We start from the raw sequence: 19610 nt of genomic DNA on the forward strand, positions 1-19610 counted from the left end.
AAAATACCTAAAATGATTAAAGCAAATAAACTACATAAAAATATAACAAAACCATAAAATGATATAATGTAAATAATTGAAATGCAATTGACAACATTTAATGCGTTTTAAAAATAATTGTCAAATTATTAATACATTTAGGCTAAAGTTATACGGGTTATGTGTCCAACCCGTCCCACATGAGCTGTAAATTATGCGAGACGGACCTAAATAGGTTAGCGGATTAAAATAAACAATCCGTGCCGTTTTTCTTTTTAAGTGGACCCACAGCCCCTCCCACTTTGTTACCAAATGATTTAGCCAATTCACTTTGGAGTTCTTCTGGTAAGTGTGTATTAAGTATTAATGTAATAAAAAATGTATAAAGAAAAGATGAAGGGGTAGAAGGTCCAAATGCTGAATTAAGCAAAATGCATTCATGTGCACTTTGAAAGGATTGATCGAGAGTAGTCATCAAGACAAGAGGAGTTAGCCGCTAGAAGAAGCACCAATAAAAAAAAAGCACCAGAAAAGGGTCTAAAGTCTTGTGAGATGTTATTGAACTCTGTGACAAATGCCCCTCGATCATGGAAGCTGTGAAGATGCCACTTTAAGCCAAACCAACAAGTTTCTCACTGATCTCCCAAACCTTGCGAGCTTTATCTGCATCACTAGCCTCTTGTGACAATTGGTTTTCAAATGAAGCAGAGGCCTTGTTCCAGCTCCAGTAAACACCTGATTTTGTTAGGCTTGGATCACTCACAACCTATACAAGGTTAAAACAGTTCAAATATGAGACACAAGGACTCCTCAAAAGCTCATTCCAACACACACAGAAGTATATAACCATCTACATAGTCTCTTATGGGTAGTTTCTATTACCTGTGCAAGCCTCTTTCCTGATTCATCTTCTGAGACAAAGCCCTTGGTTATGTACTTTTGGAATGGAGGGAAGAGAAGTCTGAATAAGGGAATGTGTTCTCTGAACAAGCCTGTTGTTGCAATGCAACCCGGGTAGAGGGAAGCAAATGTGATTCCAGTTTCTTCATGGAATCTTCTGTGGAATTCTTGCATGGTAAGCATATTGCAGACTTTGCTGTCCTTGTACGCCTTTGCGCCATCAAAGGATCCTCCATCTATCATGGCTGAAGTGTTTAGTCCATTCAAGCCTGCAGCTAGTCCCCTCATGTCACCAAGGTTAGCCTTTGGTGGCACATTTCCTGCCAAGGTGTTTGTGTTTCCTGTTTGATTAACAAAGTTGTCAGCACCAATATCAATCATAAAGCCTTCAGTAAAATAATGGCTGACAAGAGAATAACCACAAAAAAAACATTCTTTATCATTGGTGATGTTCACGTGGATCCTACTCATAGAAATGTGTCAAAAAGTATGATACTAATATTTTTCTCTAGTAAGAGGCATGCCAAAACTCCATGATGGTCACTCCCATTCCCTATTTACTAGAACTAGTTTCATCTTATAATAGTGCATTATAAACGAATGCATCTCAGATAGTGTGATTGAGTTTAGGCCTGAATGGTATTGGACTTATCCTAATAGCAAGCATTTCTCTTGATAAACATCAGAATGAATTATACCTGTAATTGAGCCAACAATGATCAACCTCTTAGAAGGGTAATCAGATTTGTTCAAGTCCTCAAGCAATAGGCGAGAAAGCAGGAAATGGCCCAAATGGTTTGTTCCAACACTGAGTTCGAAGCCATCGGCAGTGTATGTAGGTTCACTAGCAGTTGGCAAGTAAACTGCAGCATTGCAAACAAGCACATCCAGTGGCCTGCCTGATTGCCTGAAGTTGTACACAAATTGTCTGACACTATCAAGGGAGGCAAGGTCCAAATGTATAACAGTGTAGTTTTCCTTAGCCATGCCAGCAGCTTTTGCAGCCCTTTCAGCTTTCAGGAAATCCCTGCAAGCCATTATCACATGCCACTTTCCTGTCTCAGCCAAAGCCTTAGCAGTGGCCAAGCCCAATCCAGAGGAAGCTCCAGTGATAATAACACTTCCTTTCCTCAATGTTTTCTTGCCTTCTGGAGAAGCCTTTGTGACTCCTGGAGTTGTTGCCACTGATTGGACCCTTAAAGGACAATTTTTCTGCTGGAATTCCCTCTGATTAAGAGTAAAATTGAAATTAACATCATGTATATAGTCCATGAAAACTAAAACAGAAAGAAAAACCTATGTGAAAATGTAATCTGTTATGAAGAATGTCAGTAACAAGTTTTGTTCCAACACATCAGTAAATAAATTGAGTATTAAGAGTAATATGAAATTCAAACAATAATAGTAAAGAATAAGATCATCAATAAGACATTCATGATGTTCGTATTAAAATCATTAAAAAATTATATAAAAGGATGTTTTTATTTTACATTCACGTCGTAATAAAGGATATGTTGAGCATGTTATGTTAAAAGGTTAGTAACATTTCTGCTGAAGTTATATACCGAATGGAATGTAATGACAAATTATGAACAATGAAGTAAAATTATGTTACAGTATTTACTTTGCATGAAAATGAGGGAGAGCTGAAGTCGGCTTTGAGAGCGTCTGCCATTGAAAGACCAAACATTGTGGTGTTCCTGAGAGACGTGGCAGTTCCCTGAAAGAACAAAAACACATTTCCCAAAGCTTTAGTACATGTTTTCTCTTCAAATGGCACACTAAAAGAGAAAAGTGTAGACAACAAGAAGATATGATAATGTGACAGAATGAAGAAAACCTCTTTGGCAACAGAGAAAGAAGCAGAAACCAAAGAAGCAGCCTGGAGAGCCATTGGAACTTGAGAGAGAGAAAAATGTGAATTGGGTCTGTTGTTTAGGAATGTTCCACTGAATTAGTTGAAGAGGGAATGTGATTGCAATGAATTTATACAGTGAAGTGTTGCTTTGGATATGAGAGGATAAGATAGTTTGCAGCATGTGCACATGCCAGGTCACTTCAAACGGGCCAATAAGGTTGTGAGTTCTAGATTTCTGGTGATACTTTTCTTAACTTTGTGCTTGGACTTTGCAAATATGGGATATTTTGATTCGTTGCAGGTATCAACAGCGAACATCGATGATGAAAGGGACTGGGAATGGAAGCACATCTGGAGTAGACGGCAAAAAAACAAACCTTATTTTGTCAGCTATGTGGTTAGAAAAGATATTTGTTCATATCTTCACCACGAAGGTCCTAGAAATTTTGAGAAGCTAAACAAATTAGACATAGTTTTCTAACTAAATTAGGTTTTGGTATGTAAATGAGACTTTTTATAGTTCTTAAATTTCATGTTTTGTTTGACTTAATAGATTTGAAGATGAATCTGAGAGATTCTATTTGAGTAGATATGACTAAAAATAAATTAAAAATGAAATTATTTGAACTAAGAAAAATAACTAAAAGCAACATGATAATCTTTTTGGTATTTTTTCATCTTTTCGTACTTATTTTTCTCGCACATGAGTTAACAGTGAGACGAAGTACTCGCAAATCTATCCAAATTAACAGTACAAACCCGACGAAAACAGAGTGTGAAAGTTTTAGTCCATGTAGGCTTGCTCAATTATTAGAATTCTAAAAGTTGAATGCATGTGGATATCTGTCTTATTAATTAGCAAAATACATTTAATTGACAATTAATATAAAATAAACAAAAAAATGTATGTTTTTGGTTTCTGAAATTCTAAATAAGCTAAATTTTGGTATCATTCCTTGAAATTCACATTAAAAAAATAAATAAATTTAGTTTTTCTTTCATTTGTGTAAGAAAATGCCGCTAAAAAGTAGAATTCATAAATCAAGCGTTTTGATTTACGAGGGTGGATATACAAATAACCACCATTGTAAATCAAGCGTTTTGATTTACAAGGACGGTTGTACAAATAGTCGTCCTTGTAAATAAACTTAATTATAAAAATGTCACCGTATTTTTTACGAAAGCGTTTCAGCGCAAAGTCGCTCTAAATAAACCGCATTTTTATATATTTTGCACTAGTGTATATATTAAGATGATAATAAACACAATTAGGTGTGTTAAGATTTCTCAACGAAGCTACCAAGTATGCACATTTTGTTAAAACTCGTGTTCCTGGAGAGGTGTTCAAACTCATTCCTATACCTATAGAGGTGTTAAGACTCGTGCTCCTGGAGAGGTGTTGAATACTCGTTCCTAGAGAGGTGTTCAAACTTAGTGTAGCTTGAGAGGTGTAAGAATACTTGTCTTAAATATGTGTTAAAACTCGTTTAGTGAAAGACTCTTAAGTGGGTTGCATAAGGGGATTCGACGTAGCCCTAGTTGTGGGGTGAACCAATATAAATGTGTGTGTACTTTTCTCTACTACATACTCTTTTGGACATGACTAGTGCAAAAAATACTTTTTATGACGATTCTACAAGACTTTGTATGACGTTTCTGATGGAGATACAAATTCAAGCGCTATAAAAAATCTGCACTTTTTATGTCGGTTGAAAAATTGACATAGTAAGTTGACTTACTATGACTATTGTCTATAAACCGTCATAAAATGTACAAAATACCTGTCATAATATATTCAGACAAAACTTTCTATAGGTGATACTTCTACAATCGTCATAGAAAATACGACTTACTATGATGGTTTTCATTAGAACTATCATAGTAAGTGGTTTACTATGACAAATATTCTTACATCCGTCATAGTAAATAAGACTTTTTATGTCATCTATTGCAATAACCATCATAGTAAGTTTGCATTTTTTACAAAAAACGATTGTTTTGACCGCATTCATTAATAACAATCATTTGCATACAAATTTTAGATAAACTCATTCATTGATCCATCCCCCCATTCATTAATAATAATCACTTGCATATTATTAAAGGAAAAGAAAGAATAGGGTAAAATCACTTGTGTATATTGAACACATAGGGTTATGTTTATATAGGAAAAGAAACATAAGGTCTAAGCCCATTACATAAATTTGAAATATCTAACAATATCTCATAATATCAAATAATATCTAATTACATCTAATAATATCTAACACATATCAATGTTATCTAGACAATTGCATACAATTTCCAGACAAACCCATTCATTGATCATTTTTCTTTCATTCATTAATAACAATCACCTATATATCAATGTTATTTATACAATTGCATACAATTTACAAAAAAACCCATTCATTTATCACATTTTCCCCATTCATTAATCATAATCACTTGCATATCAACGTTATCCAAACAAACTCATTCATCGATTAATTTTCTTTCATCCATTAATAACAATCATCTACATATCAATGTAGTCAATTGCATATAATTTACAGACAAAAACATTTATTGTTCAAATTTTCTCCACTCATTAATAACACTTACCTGCATATCAATGTTATCCAGACAATTGCATATTATTTTCGAAAAAAACCCATTCATTGATGAATTTTATTCCATTCATTAATAACAATCACTTGCATATCAATGTTATCCAAAGAATTGCATACAACTTACAGACAAACCCATTCACTGATATAATTTTCCGCATTCATTAATAACAATCACCTACATATCAATGTTATCCAAACAATTGCATACAATTTCCGGACAAACCCATTCATTGATCAATTTTACTTCATTCATTTATAACAATCACTTGTATATCAATGTTATCCAGTCAATTACATACAATTTCCGGACAAACCCATTCATTGATCCAATTTTTTCCATTCATTAACAACAATCACCATATTAATGTTATCCTGACAATTGCATACAATTTTCACATAAACTTAATCATTTATCAATTTTAATCTATTCATTAATAACAATCAACTGCATATAATGTTATCCAGACAATTGCATACAATTTACAGACAAACTCATTCATTGATCAATAAATTAACGAAATTTACATCTTATTAGAAACAATAAAAAAGAATGAAGCCCAATGCATTCTAATGTCTTCTATATCTTTATCCTTTAATGGAGATGGATCGTTGAATAACTACAACAAAATTGACATAATCATTAAAAAGTGAAATTCACAATTAAATAATTCAGGTATTTGCGTAAATTTTTTATTACCTCTCTGTGTGTTTTAGTAATCTTTACAGACATGATTGTGTGCATTGCTTCATTACATAATATTCACACTCATAGCTTTCTGATTGATGTGAACACTACAAATTAAAACACCAATATAAGATATTTTATATCATAATTAAATAGTGGTGGGACAAATAAGTTACATTAGGTGCAATTACTTGTATCTTCTTCCTAGCTACATGTGGAAAGCCTTGCAATCTCGAATGAGCCTCCAAAGTCCTATAAAAAGGTAGACATTCGTTAATTCATATTAATCATTAAGGTAGGAAATATAATACAATAAAAAAATTACGCGTCTAGTAAATGTTTGATGGCCAAAGTGTAAGTTTTCTTATGCAATGAACACAAAATTTTTAACAAGAGTGATTAAGAGCTTTGAAGAATCCAAATCCAAGGTGTTTGATGAAAGGCTGGTGTTGCAGTTATGTTTGGGTGGGATCTGGGTAGATTAAAGTGTGATTCACTCTTTTGTTGAATCTAAAACTGATGTGAATTGAAACCTTTTTTTTTTTTTTAAATTAGATGTTTTTCCAACTAAGTGAAAAACAACCTGTTGTTTTTTCGAATCAACCGGTTGTTTTGCTCTTAGAGGTTTTTGGAAAAGGTTGAAAGCTGTTTGACTTGGTTGACTTAACTGTCAAACCAAATCAATCGGTTGTTTCGTGTTTTCAACCGATTGTTTCTTTGAAAATCCTAACAAATTTCTATTTTGAATGGTGAATTTGTCTTAAATGGTTTCTAATTGAATACGCCCCTTCATTAAATGTTTTAACCAATCCTTGGAAAATATAAATAGTTTGTTATATGTTTCTGAAGAGTAAGAAACAATTTTGAGAATTTCACTTTGACATATTTGATCTCTAAGTTTTCAAGATTCACATCAAGCTTTGGATTTTCAAGTGAGAGTGGAATAGAATTGCAATTGCATTCTTTTGAGTTGTATTTTGAACATGGGTAATCCTTTTCTTAATCTTTTGTATTTCTATTGTTGTATTGCCAAGGAGTGTTGTGTGTTCTTGAGGTGTTCAAGATCAATACTCTTGGTGTTGTTTGCCAAAGGTAGTGTGTTTCTTGAGGGGTTCAAGGTCACTACTTTGGTGTGTGGTGTTTGTAATCTGGTTTAATTGCTTAGTGGATTACCCAGTGGTTTCTGGGAACTGGATGTAGCTCTTGTTGTAAGAGTGAACTAGTATAAATTGCTTTTGTGCATTTCTCTTTCTCTGATCTCTTTTAAATTCTGTTTTTAAATTGTTTAAGTTTTGACTGGTATAAACAACCGATTGATTCGAAGTAACAACCGATTGTTTTTTTGTATTTCTCTTTAAAATAGTTTGTGTTCTTGGCTAACTTGGTTCCTCTTCTGGATTTCTTCACCGAGTTTCATTAAACCTTCAAAAGTTTTCGAAAATATCTTATAAACAATTCACCCCCCCCTCTTGTCTAAAGTCATATGTTCTAACAAAGATAACCACGAGAAAATGATGAGGAATAATGATCAACAACTGCCAATGACCCCTATGAGTTATAATAATATTAATAATAAATAAATTCTAAATTAATTAACTGTAATTTAAAAATATATATTTACTAGTGTAAGTAAGGTGCTAAATACACTTCTTTGCCTGCATTTTGAAATGTCTCTATTAAGTATGTTTTCACTTCACTCGCTTTATTTCTTATACTCTGAATGGCAACTAGGTCAAGAAATCCATAAATATAAACATTCTTCTTCTTGATGCAGAGGTGATGGAAATACCTTAAACATTAAAAAAATAATGTTAAAGTAAAATATGAATATATTAAACTATTTAAAGGTTAATGAAAGTATACTTACAACAACCAAAGTTGTAGAACCGATATAGATAGTTGATAACTACCAGTAAAAATCTCACAAATATCCAAATGATATATAAAAAAGGGACGCTACTGGTTCTACCTACAACATCAGGAGACATATCTGATTGGACAATTTGCTTTCCAATTGTCACTACATGATGTGAGTTGATTTTAATGGTTCCATTTTAAAGGTGACACTTTACTTATGGTTTGGATTTTAACAAATATATGGTAAGACCTAGGGAAGATCCCCACTGGACACGAACTTAACCAAGTGGTTAAGTAAGTGTGAAGGTTCACTTCCAAAGGTAAAAAGGAAAATCACATTATAAGGTGACAATGATGCATAGTGCGAAAATTAAAAGGCATGAAAGGAAACACAATAACATGATGGAAACAGAAATGAACAAAATGAAAGTGGCGTATGGAAATGGTAGAAAGGATGAAAGAAAGAATTCTTATGGTGTGAGTTGAGAATGGACACGCCACTTGGAGTATGGTTTCTCTAAGATGAGTGTAGCAAGGCTGCCACTTAAGAGCTCTCAACTCACTTAAGATATGACCTAAAGCTAGAGAACCAAGCCTCACAAAATTTGTGCAAAGTTTTTCTTCTATGTCAAATTTCAACATGAAAATACAAGGAGTAAGGTACCCTATTTATAGGAGATGGTGCCTTGGTAAACGAAAAGCAAGGGTAGGATGGGAAACACTAAAAAGGGGCGGCCTTAGGCATGGACTAAGTTAATGTCGCACCCTAAGTCCTATTTTTCTAGAAAATAGGTCAAATTCCTACCCTAAAAGGCTATGCTCAAGCTAAAGTGATAAGCACACCCCCTATTATGCTAAAGGAAACCTATTCTACTGAGATTAAAAATAAAGACACTAGTTGATGCTCAGCTCCCAAGGCCTGTGCTCTACTCCTTGTGATTCTCTGGGGAAGACTAGATGCTAAAGCATTGGCTAGAGGTAAATCTTGACCTAGCCCTGTGTCTTGAGTCATGCTCCTGGAACGCTGGGCTTGGTCAGTGGGCGCACCCTCTTTTAGGTCCTCATCACTACCACTGCACCAAGTCGTTGGAGAAAAGATATTTGTGGTTTTGGAGGGTTTACAACTTTTGAATTTTTAGACTCATCCTAAATTTAAATAAAATTAGTATATAAATATAACTCGTGTGCAGATATTAAAAAGGATAAAAATAATCGTTACTAGAATCGGCTTTGCCAATCTAGTTGGCCAAATGATAAAAATCCCTGGGGCATGTCCTACTATTTGAACCTTTTCAGTGGGCATAGGAACTCGAGCAGAAGAATCTTGAACATTAATAACCACCACTCGTATCATATAATCCTTAATCGTTCGATGGTGATAAATTTTACCTAAGACCACATAAATATACGAGAATAAACAAATATAAACCAAAAATTATAATTGGAATAAAATTTTCCTAAGGCCACCAAATGTTGGGGAGGATCATCAACGCACAATTCGCAACCAACAAAGATATCAACACCACCATTCCCTGATTCTTCAATAGTATGAGAACTTCCCTTTGTTCTGGCAAGAAGAGGGGAAACCTCTAGAGGTGAAGGGGCAGTAGGAGGTTGAATGGAAACTCCCATCGATATTTCCAACAAAAATTCATCCAGTACCATGAACACATCCTTCTTAAAGTCATCTTTGAGAAGTTTCTTGTCGGCCTCACTAAGTTGTGATAAAGTAACATGTCGAGCTGGAGTACCAAAGAATTGCCTAATGCCTATGCCTCATATAGTACCGCGAACACATCCTAAATGCTCTAGACGATCAATGGCAACCGCTAATATGTCTTCACGTCCTTTGTAGCGAATGTTCATTGAGAGCTTTGCTCTACCAAATCATCCTACAAAAACAAACATTTTAATGCAAATTTCAACCTGAAAATCAACTTTCATTAAAATATCAAAATAATTTATGTCATGAGTTACTTACAATCCGCTCAACTATGATCCGCGTTTCTTCAGATGTGTAATCTCCCGATAATTTTTTGCGAGCTCTACTCCACTTTTTGTGGCGAAGAGGTGGAGTTATCAAACTCAAACTTGACTCGTCATTGGGAACTGAGGAAGAGGCCTCAAAAATCATAATTCGCTTCAACCTATCATATCCACCAGGAGACAATCTGTGGGGGTAGACATTATTTTTTTGAGCGTCTTGTGTAACTTTCTCCTTGTGATGTGAGTTGATTTTAGATTTGTCCATTTTAAGGGTGACACTTTGTTTATGATTTGGAATTTTAGCAATTATAGGGTGAGACCTAGGGAAGATCCCCAATGGACACGAACTTAACCAAGAGGTTAAGTAAGTGTGAAGGTTCACTTCCAAAGGCAACAAGTAAAACACAAGATATGGTCAAGGTCGCACCCTAGGCTCAATCTTCTAGAAGTTAGGTCAAATTTCTACCCTAAAAGGCTAAACACAAGCTAAAAATGATAAGCACACCCCCTATTATGCTAAAAGAAACCTATTCTATTGAGATTAAAAATAAGGACACTAGCTGGTGCTCAGCCCCCATGGCCTGGGTTGTACTCCTCATGATGCTCTGGGGAAGACTAGGTGCTGATGAAGCATTGACTAGAAGTGGATCCTGACCTAGCCCTGTATCTTGAGTCATGCTCCAAGTCATCCTCCTGGAAGGTCGGGTTTGGTTAGTGGGTGTGCTCTTTCTCAGGTCCTCATCATGCTCTTCGGGTGGGAGAGAATTCATCCACGAATTTGCAACACCTGCATAGAAAGGAGTTAGATCACTAACATTGAAAGAATGACTACCTAAATATGCGTTAGGTAAATATAACTCATAAGCATTGTCATTGAGAAATTTTTCAGAAATTGTTGCCCTTAAAATCCAAGGATCCAGGAAGTTTTAATATTCCAGTAACAATAGGTTCCTTATCTATGGACGAGGTTTTATTGGATTTGGGGGAAAGTATCAATTTAATGCCTCTATCTATGCTGAAAAGGATAGGTGATTTGGAGGTTAAACCCACTAGGATGACACTACAATTAACTGATAGATCAATCAAGTATTCGTATGGTGTGGTTGAAGATGTTCTTGTTAAGGTGGAAAAATTAATATTTTCTATGGATTTTGTTATGATGGACATAAAAGAAGGTTCCCTTAATACTTGGCAGACCGTTCATGAAAACTGCTAAAGTGAGTTGATGAAGGAAAGCTTAAGAGATCATGATGACGAGGTAACTTTCAATATTTTTTATGGTTTGAAACATTCTAATACAGGGAAAGATTTCTTAAAAACAGATGTAACAAAGTAAGTCATTTCTGAAACTAAAGAGCAGTTGGACCTTTCAAATAGCTTAGAGAAAGTTATACATCATTGTACTTCACAAGCAGTTAAAACAAAGAAAGAGCTTGAATAAGAATTTGTGGAAAACCAACTCACTACTAAAGATTCATCTACATCATATATAAAAGAGGAAGATAAGGTTCAATAAAATTAAATTATAGTGCATGATGAATTTAAACCTGGTCAACCTTTCAAGTTTAGAAGGGGTAAGCTAAAATTCCAACCTAAATGGTTGAAGACTAAAGGGTTAAGTTTAAGGGTTGTCAAAAAAATCAGGACTGATGGAACTATTGAACTTGAAAGTCCATTCTCTAGAAGAACTAAAGTTGTAACCAAGAAATTGTTGCAAAAAGGGGTCATCCACCTTGACTGAAACAAGCTTCAAGCTATATGACGTTAAACAAGTGTTTTCTAGGATGCAACTCAGGATAAAATTTTATTTCTTTATTATTATTGTTTAATTTTTTATTTTATTTCTTTCGCTTTGATACTAATTGATAAAATACATGTTAATTTTTCAAAAAATAGAATTGTTGTGCAGAGAAACTCAATCCATGTATGCCTCCAGATCAATTTGGAGCTTATGTTGCATGGGCAGGGAACACGTATTATTTTGTTGGGGGGAAGGTTTAGCAGATGAAGCAGGACCATCTACAACTGCAGATGAAGAGTTTAACATCGAACTGGATGACTTATTAAGAAGTGATAATTGAGCATAAAGAAAAAAAAAAGGTTTTATCTTTCTAGTTATTTCCTTTTAGTTTTTTTAAATTGCTTATATTTTTTAGTTGTTTAATTTGCTTATATTTTTTATTGTTTAGTTATTTTTAGTTTTAATTAAATTGTTGAGTTGTTTTTCTAGTTTTATTTTTTTTCTTAAATAATATTATAAGAACTAGAATATTAATTTGAATTGTGAAAAAAAGTATTAATCAAACTTTGTGTTTAAAGATTAGAACAGTGCAATGAATTACATGGGTTGGAAGAGAAAATGTGTTGAATCCATATTCAAATGTTGTTGAGATTGTGATACATGAAAATTTAACAGGATGATTAGTTGGAAATGAAATGACAAATAATAAGGAATTAGATTAATTAAACCAAGTGTATGTGAATCTTAAACAGTTTGAGAGTTTCACTAATGAATTGACAATTGTGGTTGCTTAATTATGGTTAAGGCATTTGTATTAATTTGAAACCCAGGGCTAAATAGCCAACCTTTATTTTTAATTGATTATATCTTTGTGATAGCCTTTTTTAAGCTAAGAATATATATTTTTTCTTTTATTGTTGCACCCTAAACCTTACCTGATATATTTCTCTACCTATTGCCATGTTTAATGAAGGAGAACATAGATAAAAACTCTATATAGAAAAGGGAATGGTTTTTTATAATTGTTTAAATAATTCAGTTGGTTGGAAATAGGAATAGTCTATTTTTATTATCTTTGATTAAAAAAAATAATAAAAGAAAAAATTCATCATGAAATCATGAATAAGTAAAAAGAAAACGAGAAAAGTTTTGAAGTCAAAGAAAATGGTGATTAGATAACACATATGTACTGTAATAGGATTGTAGGTATGTTCTTCTTCTTTTAAGTGTGCATTTTGTTATATGAAAAACCAATATTTTTTGGAAGCTTAGTCTCATTATAACCCTATAAAAGAGCTTAAGATTCATGTTTCTAATATGATTGTGATATGATGATAAAATGAAAAGCAACTATGATTTGTAAGAATTCAGTGGAAATAAAGAAAAACACTTACCTGTGAGAATATGAGAAGAAATCCTTGATGAATTCTCATTTCATTGTTTTAGTGTTATCCTGAAAGTTAATTGTATCTATATCTTGCTATGTTTGAAGTTGGAAGCACCATAAGTTTCTAATTTAAAATGTTGTTTAGTAAATAAAGTTTTTTTGATATTTGAACTTAATTATGATTTATTTATATTCATTTACTTTGCTTGAAGACAAACAAGATTTTAGGTTGGGAGGAGTTGATAACTGTCATAATTCATTAGTATTTCATATATAAAGATAGACACGTGGTTTTTAATTAATAAAATATATAATTCAACCCCTAATTTAGGAATTTGAACTTTTTTACATATTTTTTATTATAAGATGAAAGTGAGTGATTCATTTCCAAATTTGTTTTAATTTCATAATTTTAAGGGAAAAATGGAGATAAAAGGGCTAAATAAGAATGTACAAGATGAAAAGAAAAAATTGGGACATTGAAAACTCACCCAAAGCTTGCCTGAGCGAGTTCACTGTAGTGAAGTTGGACTTTTTCTCATCAAACTCGCTTAAGCAAGATGTCACTTAGCCTAAACCCAATTAGGTTAAATAGAAGGCGTGAGGTATAACCCTAGAAATCATTGGGAGAATAGAGATAGATAGAAAACCCTAGAGGAACTGTCAAGGAGAAACATTTTGGATCTTCTTTTCTTGTTTTCCATACTTGTAATGGTCAATATGAGTTGCTGATTTTTCCTTTTGGGAGTAATCTGGTCACACTCTTATGTATTGAGGTGATATTTATCTATAATATTCATTTCTTGCAAATTCACAATACAAACAACCTTTCTAACAAACTTGTACATATTGTCTTATATTTAATGAATATTATACTTGAGAATTTAATTGTTCCTTGTGGGTTCAATATCCGTCCTTAGGGACAATTTATTACTTCTAACACGGTACGCTTGTTGTAAAATAGTCATAATTAGGCCAACATCCTTTAGTTTCTAAAATGTAAGAGAGCATCAAAGAAAAGAGGCTTGAAGAAATGTGCTGAGAAATTCAGACACACATATTCATATATCATTCAAGTATAGAATTTACTAAGGAAGCTTCTAGAAATTACTGTCCATGTTCTACATGAACTCTCAATTCATAACATGGCATATGGCACCTAGCCCTCTCCAATGATGAGTTGCCACGTGGCAATCCAAGGTTTAGAAAATTGTCCATTAAGAACAAGACAAGCGACACACAGAAAAATTGAAAAGGCATTTCATGTGGCGCCTTATGAGTGGTGAAGCAGAAAGAGACAATCTTCAAAGTAGAGCACATGACCCCTTCTTGCAGGGCTTGGAGTGGTGCCATGTGGTTTCCTTCTTGTTGGTCTCTCAAGGCCAAAAATCCCACACTATCTTGGCCCAGAATACAAGGCCCAAAAGTACTATTCTATTATTTACAAAAATTTATACAAAACTAAGGCAGATATTTTAATTGTAGTCTCCAAGTTGATCATCTACTCTTAGTTGATAGAAAAGGTGGCTTTTAGCAAGGATGGTCCTCTATCATTCCGTTTCCAAAACGACTATACTATTTTTCATTGTACTTTTATCATCTCGAGACCTTGTGTAAAAAAAAACAATCGTTTATCAAGGGTGATCCTCCATCATGCCCTCCCCTTTGAAAGGGATTTGTCCTCAAATCCGGCTTGTTGAGATCTTTTAGACACCTTGTTCAAAAATGTCAGCACAATCCACCAAAAGATTGATGATGGGAAATTTTTTTAAAACTATGTTTTTCGTTATCATGATCAAAAGAGTTTAGGGGACACTGAAGAGTTAGAGTATAAGAATAGAATATGTGACCATTTTCCTCTATTTCTCTTTATTATTTTTCTTCTTTCTTTCTAATAAGATCTTGCAATTTTTCTTCAAACTCTTTTTTTTCTTTTAACATATTATTTTTCTCCCTCAATAAATTTATGACTTATTGTAATAAATTTTTGTAGATCTTGAAAACTAGGTGTAGAAACAATAAAGTCAACAAAAGATACCTTTTTATAAGGTCTCTTCCTAGATTGTGGTTTGAAAGGGTAACCCTCATTCTTGTAATCATTCCTAGGGTATGAAGAACTAGGGTAGGGAGATATATTATTGGTGATGATGAAAGACCTTTTCATGTGGAGATAGAGTTGTTGATAAGATTCTTTGTTTCCCACTTAAGAGGGCAGAAAGTTTTTTCTTCTCATACATGCTTTCAATTCAGTCCAATTTAAAATCTCTTATTTGTGACAAATCATACCATCATATTGCTTTTGTTTCCACCAAGAGATGACATGATCTTGAAAACATTGAGTAACCATGGAAAATCTTGTAAATCCATCTACTTTATGTTTTTCCAAAAATTGATGAACCTTAGCCTCCCATTCTAAATATACCTCAACATTTTTATGCCCACAAAAAGAAGGGAGGTATACTTAAGGCTTAGTAGAATTTTGGAAGGAAGGAGGTATAATATGTTTATTTTCTATATAAGGCCTCTCTATATTTATGATCCTCATACCGACTCCTAGATATTTCTCTATCCCTCTCTTGAGAAATCATAAATTCATAAAACATTTCTTTCAAATAAGACATTTCTATTGTTTGTTTTTCTAGTGCAATGCAATCCAAGTTCTTAATTATTGATTAGAATGGAATGAGGCAGCATGAGGCTTTCGGAGAAGGAGTAGAATGAATGGTTTTGAAGAGGTGAAGTTTCGGTAATGGTGAATGCAATGAAGGGGAAGTAGGTGTGGCCAACCTTCCAAGGTTCACTAGGCCTTTTAAGCTTACTAGCAGATAGAGATTTGGGAGAGAATGAGTTTCTTAATTCAAAATAATTCATTCAATATATGTCAAATCTGAGTAAATGAGGTTTATTTGGGGTATTTATAGATGAAAAGGGTGAAGGTAGCTTGCTCCTTAAGCTACCATAACTCTGGTTAAGCAAGCTTAACCATGGTGAGGTTTAGTGGTTTAAGGAGGGGTGTGTATGTCCTCTTAATAAGCTCTATAGACTCTTGTTTGCATGACAAGTGAGGGTTTCTAGAGTGTCTTTGATTTATCTATAAAATACTTTTAAAAGTAAATGAAATTATAGGTCCTATACATGAGTATTCTACTATTTATACAAACAATTCTATTGTCTTTATTCTTGTGTATGGTGGCTTGGAAGGTCCTCCATTAGGCTCCCTGCCTTCAAAAGGCTTTGTCCTCAGATTTGGTTGATGGTTCCACCTTATGTGTAGATAAGACATGAGCTATGTTCCACCTGGCTCATGAATCCACTTGAAAAATATAGTAAACATAAGGAAAATGTAGAAGAATAGAAGTTGATGGATGTAGAAACTTAAAACAAACAAATTATTTTGTATGGTACCTTTATGATGGTTCTTATTACCTAAAATTGGTAAATGGAACATTACAGGAAATGGAGAAAACAATGTATAAGAAGAAGGACTATAATAAAAAGTAGAATTACCTCGATCAAGTGACACAAATATGCAAAATATTGTTTGTGTCAAGGTAAGATGGGTATATGATTTAGTTTGTGATTGAAGCTTAGGGTTTTCTTGACCAAGTTGCATTTTTAGTGTCTTAGTATCCTCTCAACCATGTATGAAAAAAGAGAATGGAGAAAAAAATTATTTTTTTTCCTAAGGTCAAACTTTATCCTAGAAAAGTAAGTAAACAATAGCGTGAAAGAAATATTGACAACGAAAGAAAGAAGAAAAATGGAAAAAAGGACCTTGGGTCAAGGTCAAGGTACCCTCTACCAGATAGGTTGACAAAAGAGATCCAAGGAGTATTGTTTCTTTATTTATTTTGAGTTTGTACCTCTTGAATTTGCTTAAACTTTTGTTCTTCGTGCTAGGGTACAAGTAAGTTTTCATAACTTTGGTTTAGCTTTAGACAAAGGATCTTCAAAAGTAAAACTAGTCACAAAGCTATTTCCTTTGTTAGTGAAAATAAGTTTATGAAAACAACCCTGGTAAAAAATTGGACTGGAAAAAGTTCTATGATTTTCTAATAAAAACTCACAAGCTGCGATAGGAATAATGGGACTGAAAACATTTGTAGCATAATGTCCTAAAGAAGTTTTGACTTTCACTTGTTGACGCACAACTAAATCCCCATCATTTTGAAGCAAAAGATGTTTATAAGATGAAAAGGGGGTATTTATGTTGTATTTCAACATTTGAATAAAGAAAGGTATAAATTGATAACTATCCATAAGAGAAAACCTATGAAAATTTTGACAAGTATGATGAAAATTATTTTCTCTATAGCAAGTAGTAAGTTGATTAGCATTTTGAATCAAAATATTGGAATGCAGGAAAAAGTTAGTGGAAATAATATAAATAATACTAGTACTAGACTCCTTTCCGTTATGCTCAATATTAATAAACTTTTTATAAGATATCTTTATGTCTTGCGTATGATTTTCTAGATTTGTACTAGACTCCTCTCCTTTGAACTAAAGTATACTAAAAATTTCTCTGGAATCCCTATTTCTCTTCTTGATAAGGAAGTCTAGATAGCCAAGGAGAATCATCAGGAGACAGTTCTTGAAGCACCCTTCAAACACCACCAAAATACCAAAACAAGGAAACCAAGAAATAAAGCAAGAAAAAGCAAAAAATTAGAGAAGCTAAACTCAATAGGAAGAAAATGTGTCAAATCAGAATAAAGGTCCAAGAAGAGACAATAAAAAAAAATAAGGCAACCATTAAAAGGAAGCACAAGCAAAAGGACCTAAGAAAAGTGCTAGAGCAGATTACAAAATACCAACATCTAGAGGAACTGACAGTGACCGTTCCAAAATTTATACAAAATGATTTGCAAAACAGATAAGTCCGAATTTTTTTTGGGAAAAACTATACTTAATGAATCACAAATGGCACAAATTTGAGATCAAATAGTGCAGTAAGCACAGGGAAATAAATGGAACAAAGCTGACCCAAGAATAAAACTAGGTTTAGTACTAACCACGAAAGTTGTATGGATTATGGTAATTTCGAGACAGTGAATTTGAACCTCAATTTTTTATGGTATATACTGAGATTAATTAGAAACAAATATCACAAATTTGAGGTTCAAATAGATATCTATATATGGAGAAACAAATCAATCAAATTTGGAAAAACGCAAATAGTTTGCCAGCAAAGGAGAAATTGGGTTCAAAACTGGCAGATTGTATTGTAAAATTTATGGCAATTGTTGTACAGAGAATTTGAAGCAAAAATTTTAACTGGAGATTGGTAATATATGAAACAAGATATGGTAAAGGTTTCAGGCTAAATAACCAAGGGAATTAGGTGCAGAAAATTTAAAACCGAGAGCACCAATGAGCATTGAAACAGTGTGCACTGGTGCAGAAACATAAAACAAGTGCGGCTATTTCGAATTTATAAATGCGGCTTTATAGCCGCATTTGATCAACACGCATTTGTAAATCAAGAAATACAAATGCGGCTAAATAGCCGCATTTATAAATACCATTTACAACTGCGGCTATTTGTTTTAGCCGCACTTGTATATGCCAAATTATTAAAAAAAAATTAAAAATTTTAAAACATCGTCAATATTGTGTGAAGGCAACGTTGATGAAGAGTCACGGGAGCGCCAACAACAGCGGCGACAGATAGGGAAGCAGCGACGAAGCAAACCAAAAAATCCACAAGAACCCACGAAGACAATGAAAGAATACTGAGCAATGTAAGAAACCAAACAATGTAAGAAAAACGAATGTCAGCCGACGAAACCGTGCTTCGAGACCACCAATGCAAGGGAAAAAACATATATAAGAAAAATGAAAACATCTATGCATATATTTGTGAAGATGAAGAAGAAGAAAGAGAGCTCAAGAAACTTACATTGACACAAATGGAATGCAGATGCAGCAGAAGGAGACGAACTCAGAGAGCAAACGCGAAACGAAGGCAAAGACGAGAAAGAAAGTATGAAATTGTGGGTGGCGCGCTTCAAAATTGAGGGTAAAAAAGGATTTACGAATGCGGCTATACAAATAGCCGCATTCGTAAATCAAGCGCTTTGATTTACAAGTGCGGCTATATAAATAGCCGCATTCGTAAATCAAAACTCTTTGATTTACGAATGCGGCTATACAAATAGCCGCATTCGTAAATCAAAATAATTTCAAAAATGCCACTGCATGTTTTACGAAAGCGGGTAGCGCAAAAGCCGCACTAAATAAAGAGTATCTTTTTTCTTCATTTTGCACTAGTGGTGGCAACAACATTAACAATTATTAATTTTTTTTAGATACAATTAGGACGTGCCTTTTTTTACAGAGTGTTGGTAACATGTAAATGGTGTTACACAAAAATTTTCAGAAACGTTGGATACAAATTGACGTCAAAATTAAATTTTGCAAACTAAGTGTAAAGTATCAAATTCTGGAAACTGGAAGAAAACCTAAAGGTATCAAAAGACTTGAACAAAACCCCAAAAAATAGTGGGAGATGATGCAAGAAACTTACGAAGGAGCAATGGAAAGCAAGGAGACTCAGACGTAAGCAACACAAACCATTTTAGGAAAAAAAATAGACCAAAACA

General features: G+C 33.6%; 1 protein-coding gene across 1 annotated transcript; it reads right to left on the reverse strand.

Moving 5' to 3' along the window:
- Positions 1-397: 397 nt before the first annotated feature.
- LOC137819485 (protochlorophyllide reductase, chloroplastic-like) lies at positions 398-3285 on the reverse strand. The gene is made up of 5 exons (XM_068623354.1): positions 2720-3285; positions 2504-2599; positions 1578-2106; positions 862-1220; positions 398-745 (listed from the first exon to the last, which is right to left on the reverse strand). Exons 1-5 carry the CDS (start codon positions 2771-2773, stop codon positions 590-592), a joined length of 1194 nt encoding a protein of 397 aa, XP_068479455.1. The 5' UTR covers positions 2774-3285; the 3' UTR covers positions 398-589.
- Between the last annotated feature and the right edge of the window lie 16325 nt (positions 3286-19610).

The sequence above is a fragment of the Phaseolus vulgaris genome, chromosome 11 (genome assembly GCF_000499845.2).
Source record: "Phaseolus vulgaris cultivar G19833 chromosome 11, P. vulgaris v2.0, whole genome shotgun sequence".
In the NCBI taxonomy this organism is placed as follows: domain Eukaryota; kingdom Viridiplantae; phylum Streptophyta; class Magnoliopsida; order Fabales; family Fabaceae; genus Phaseolus; species Phaseolus vulgaris.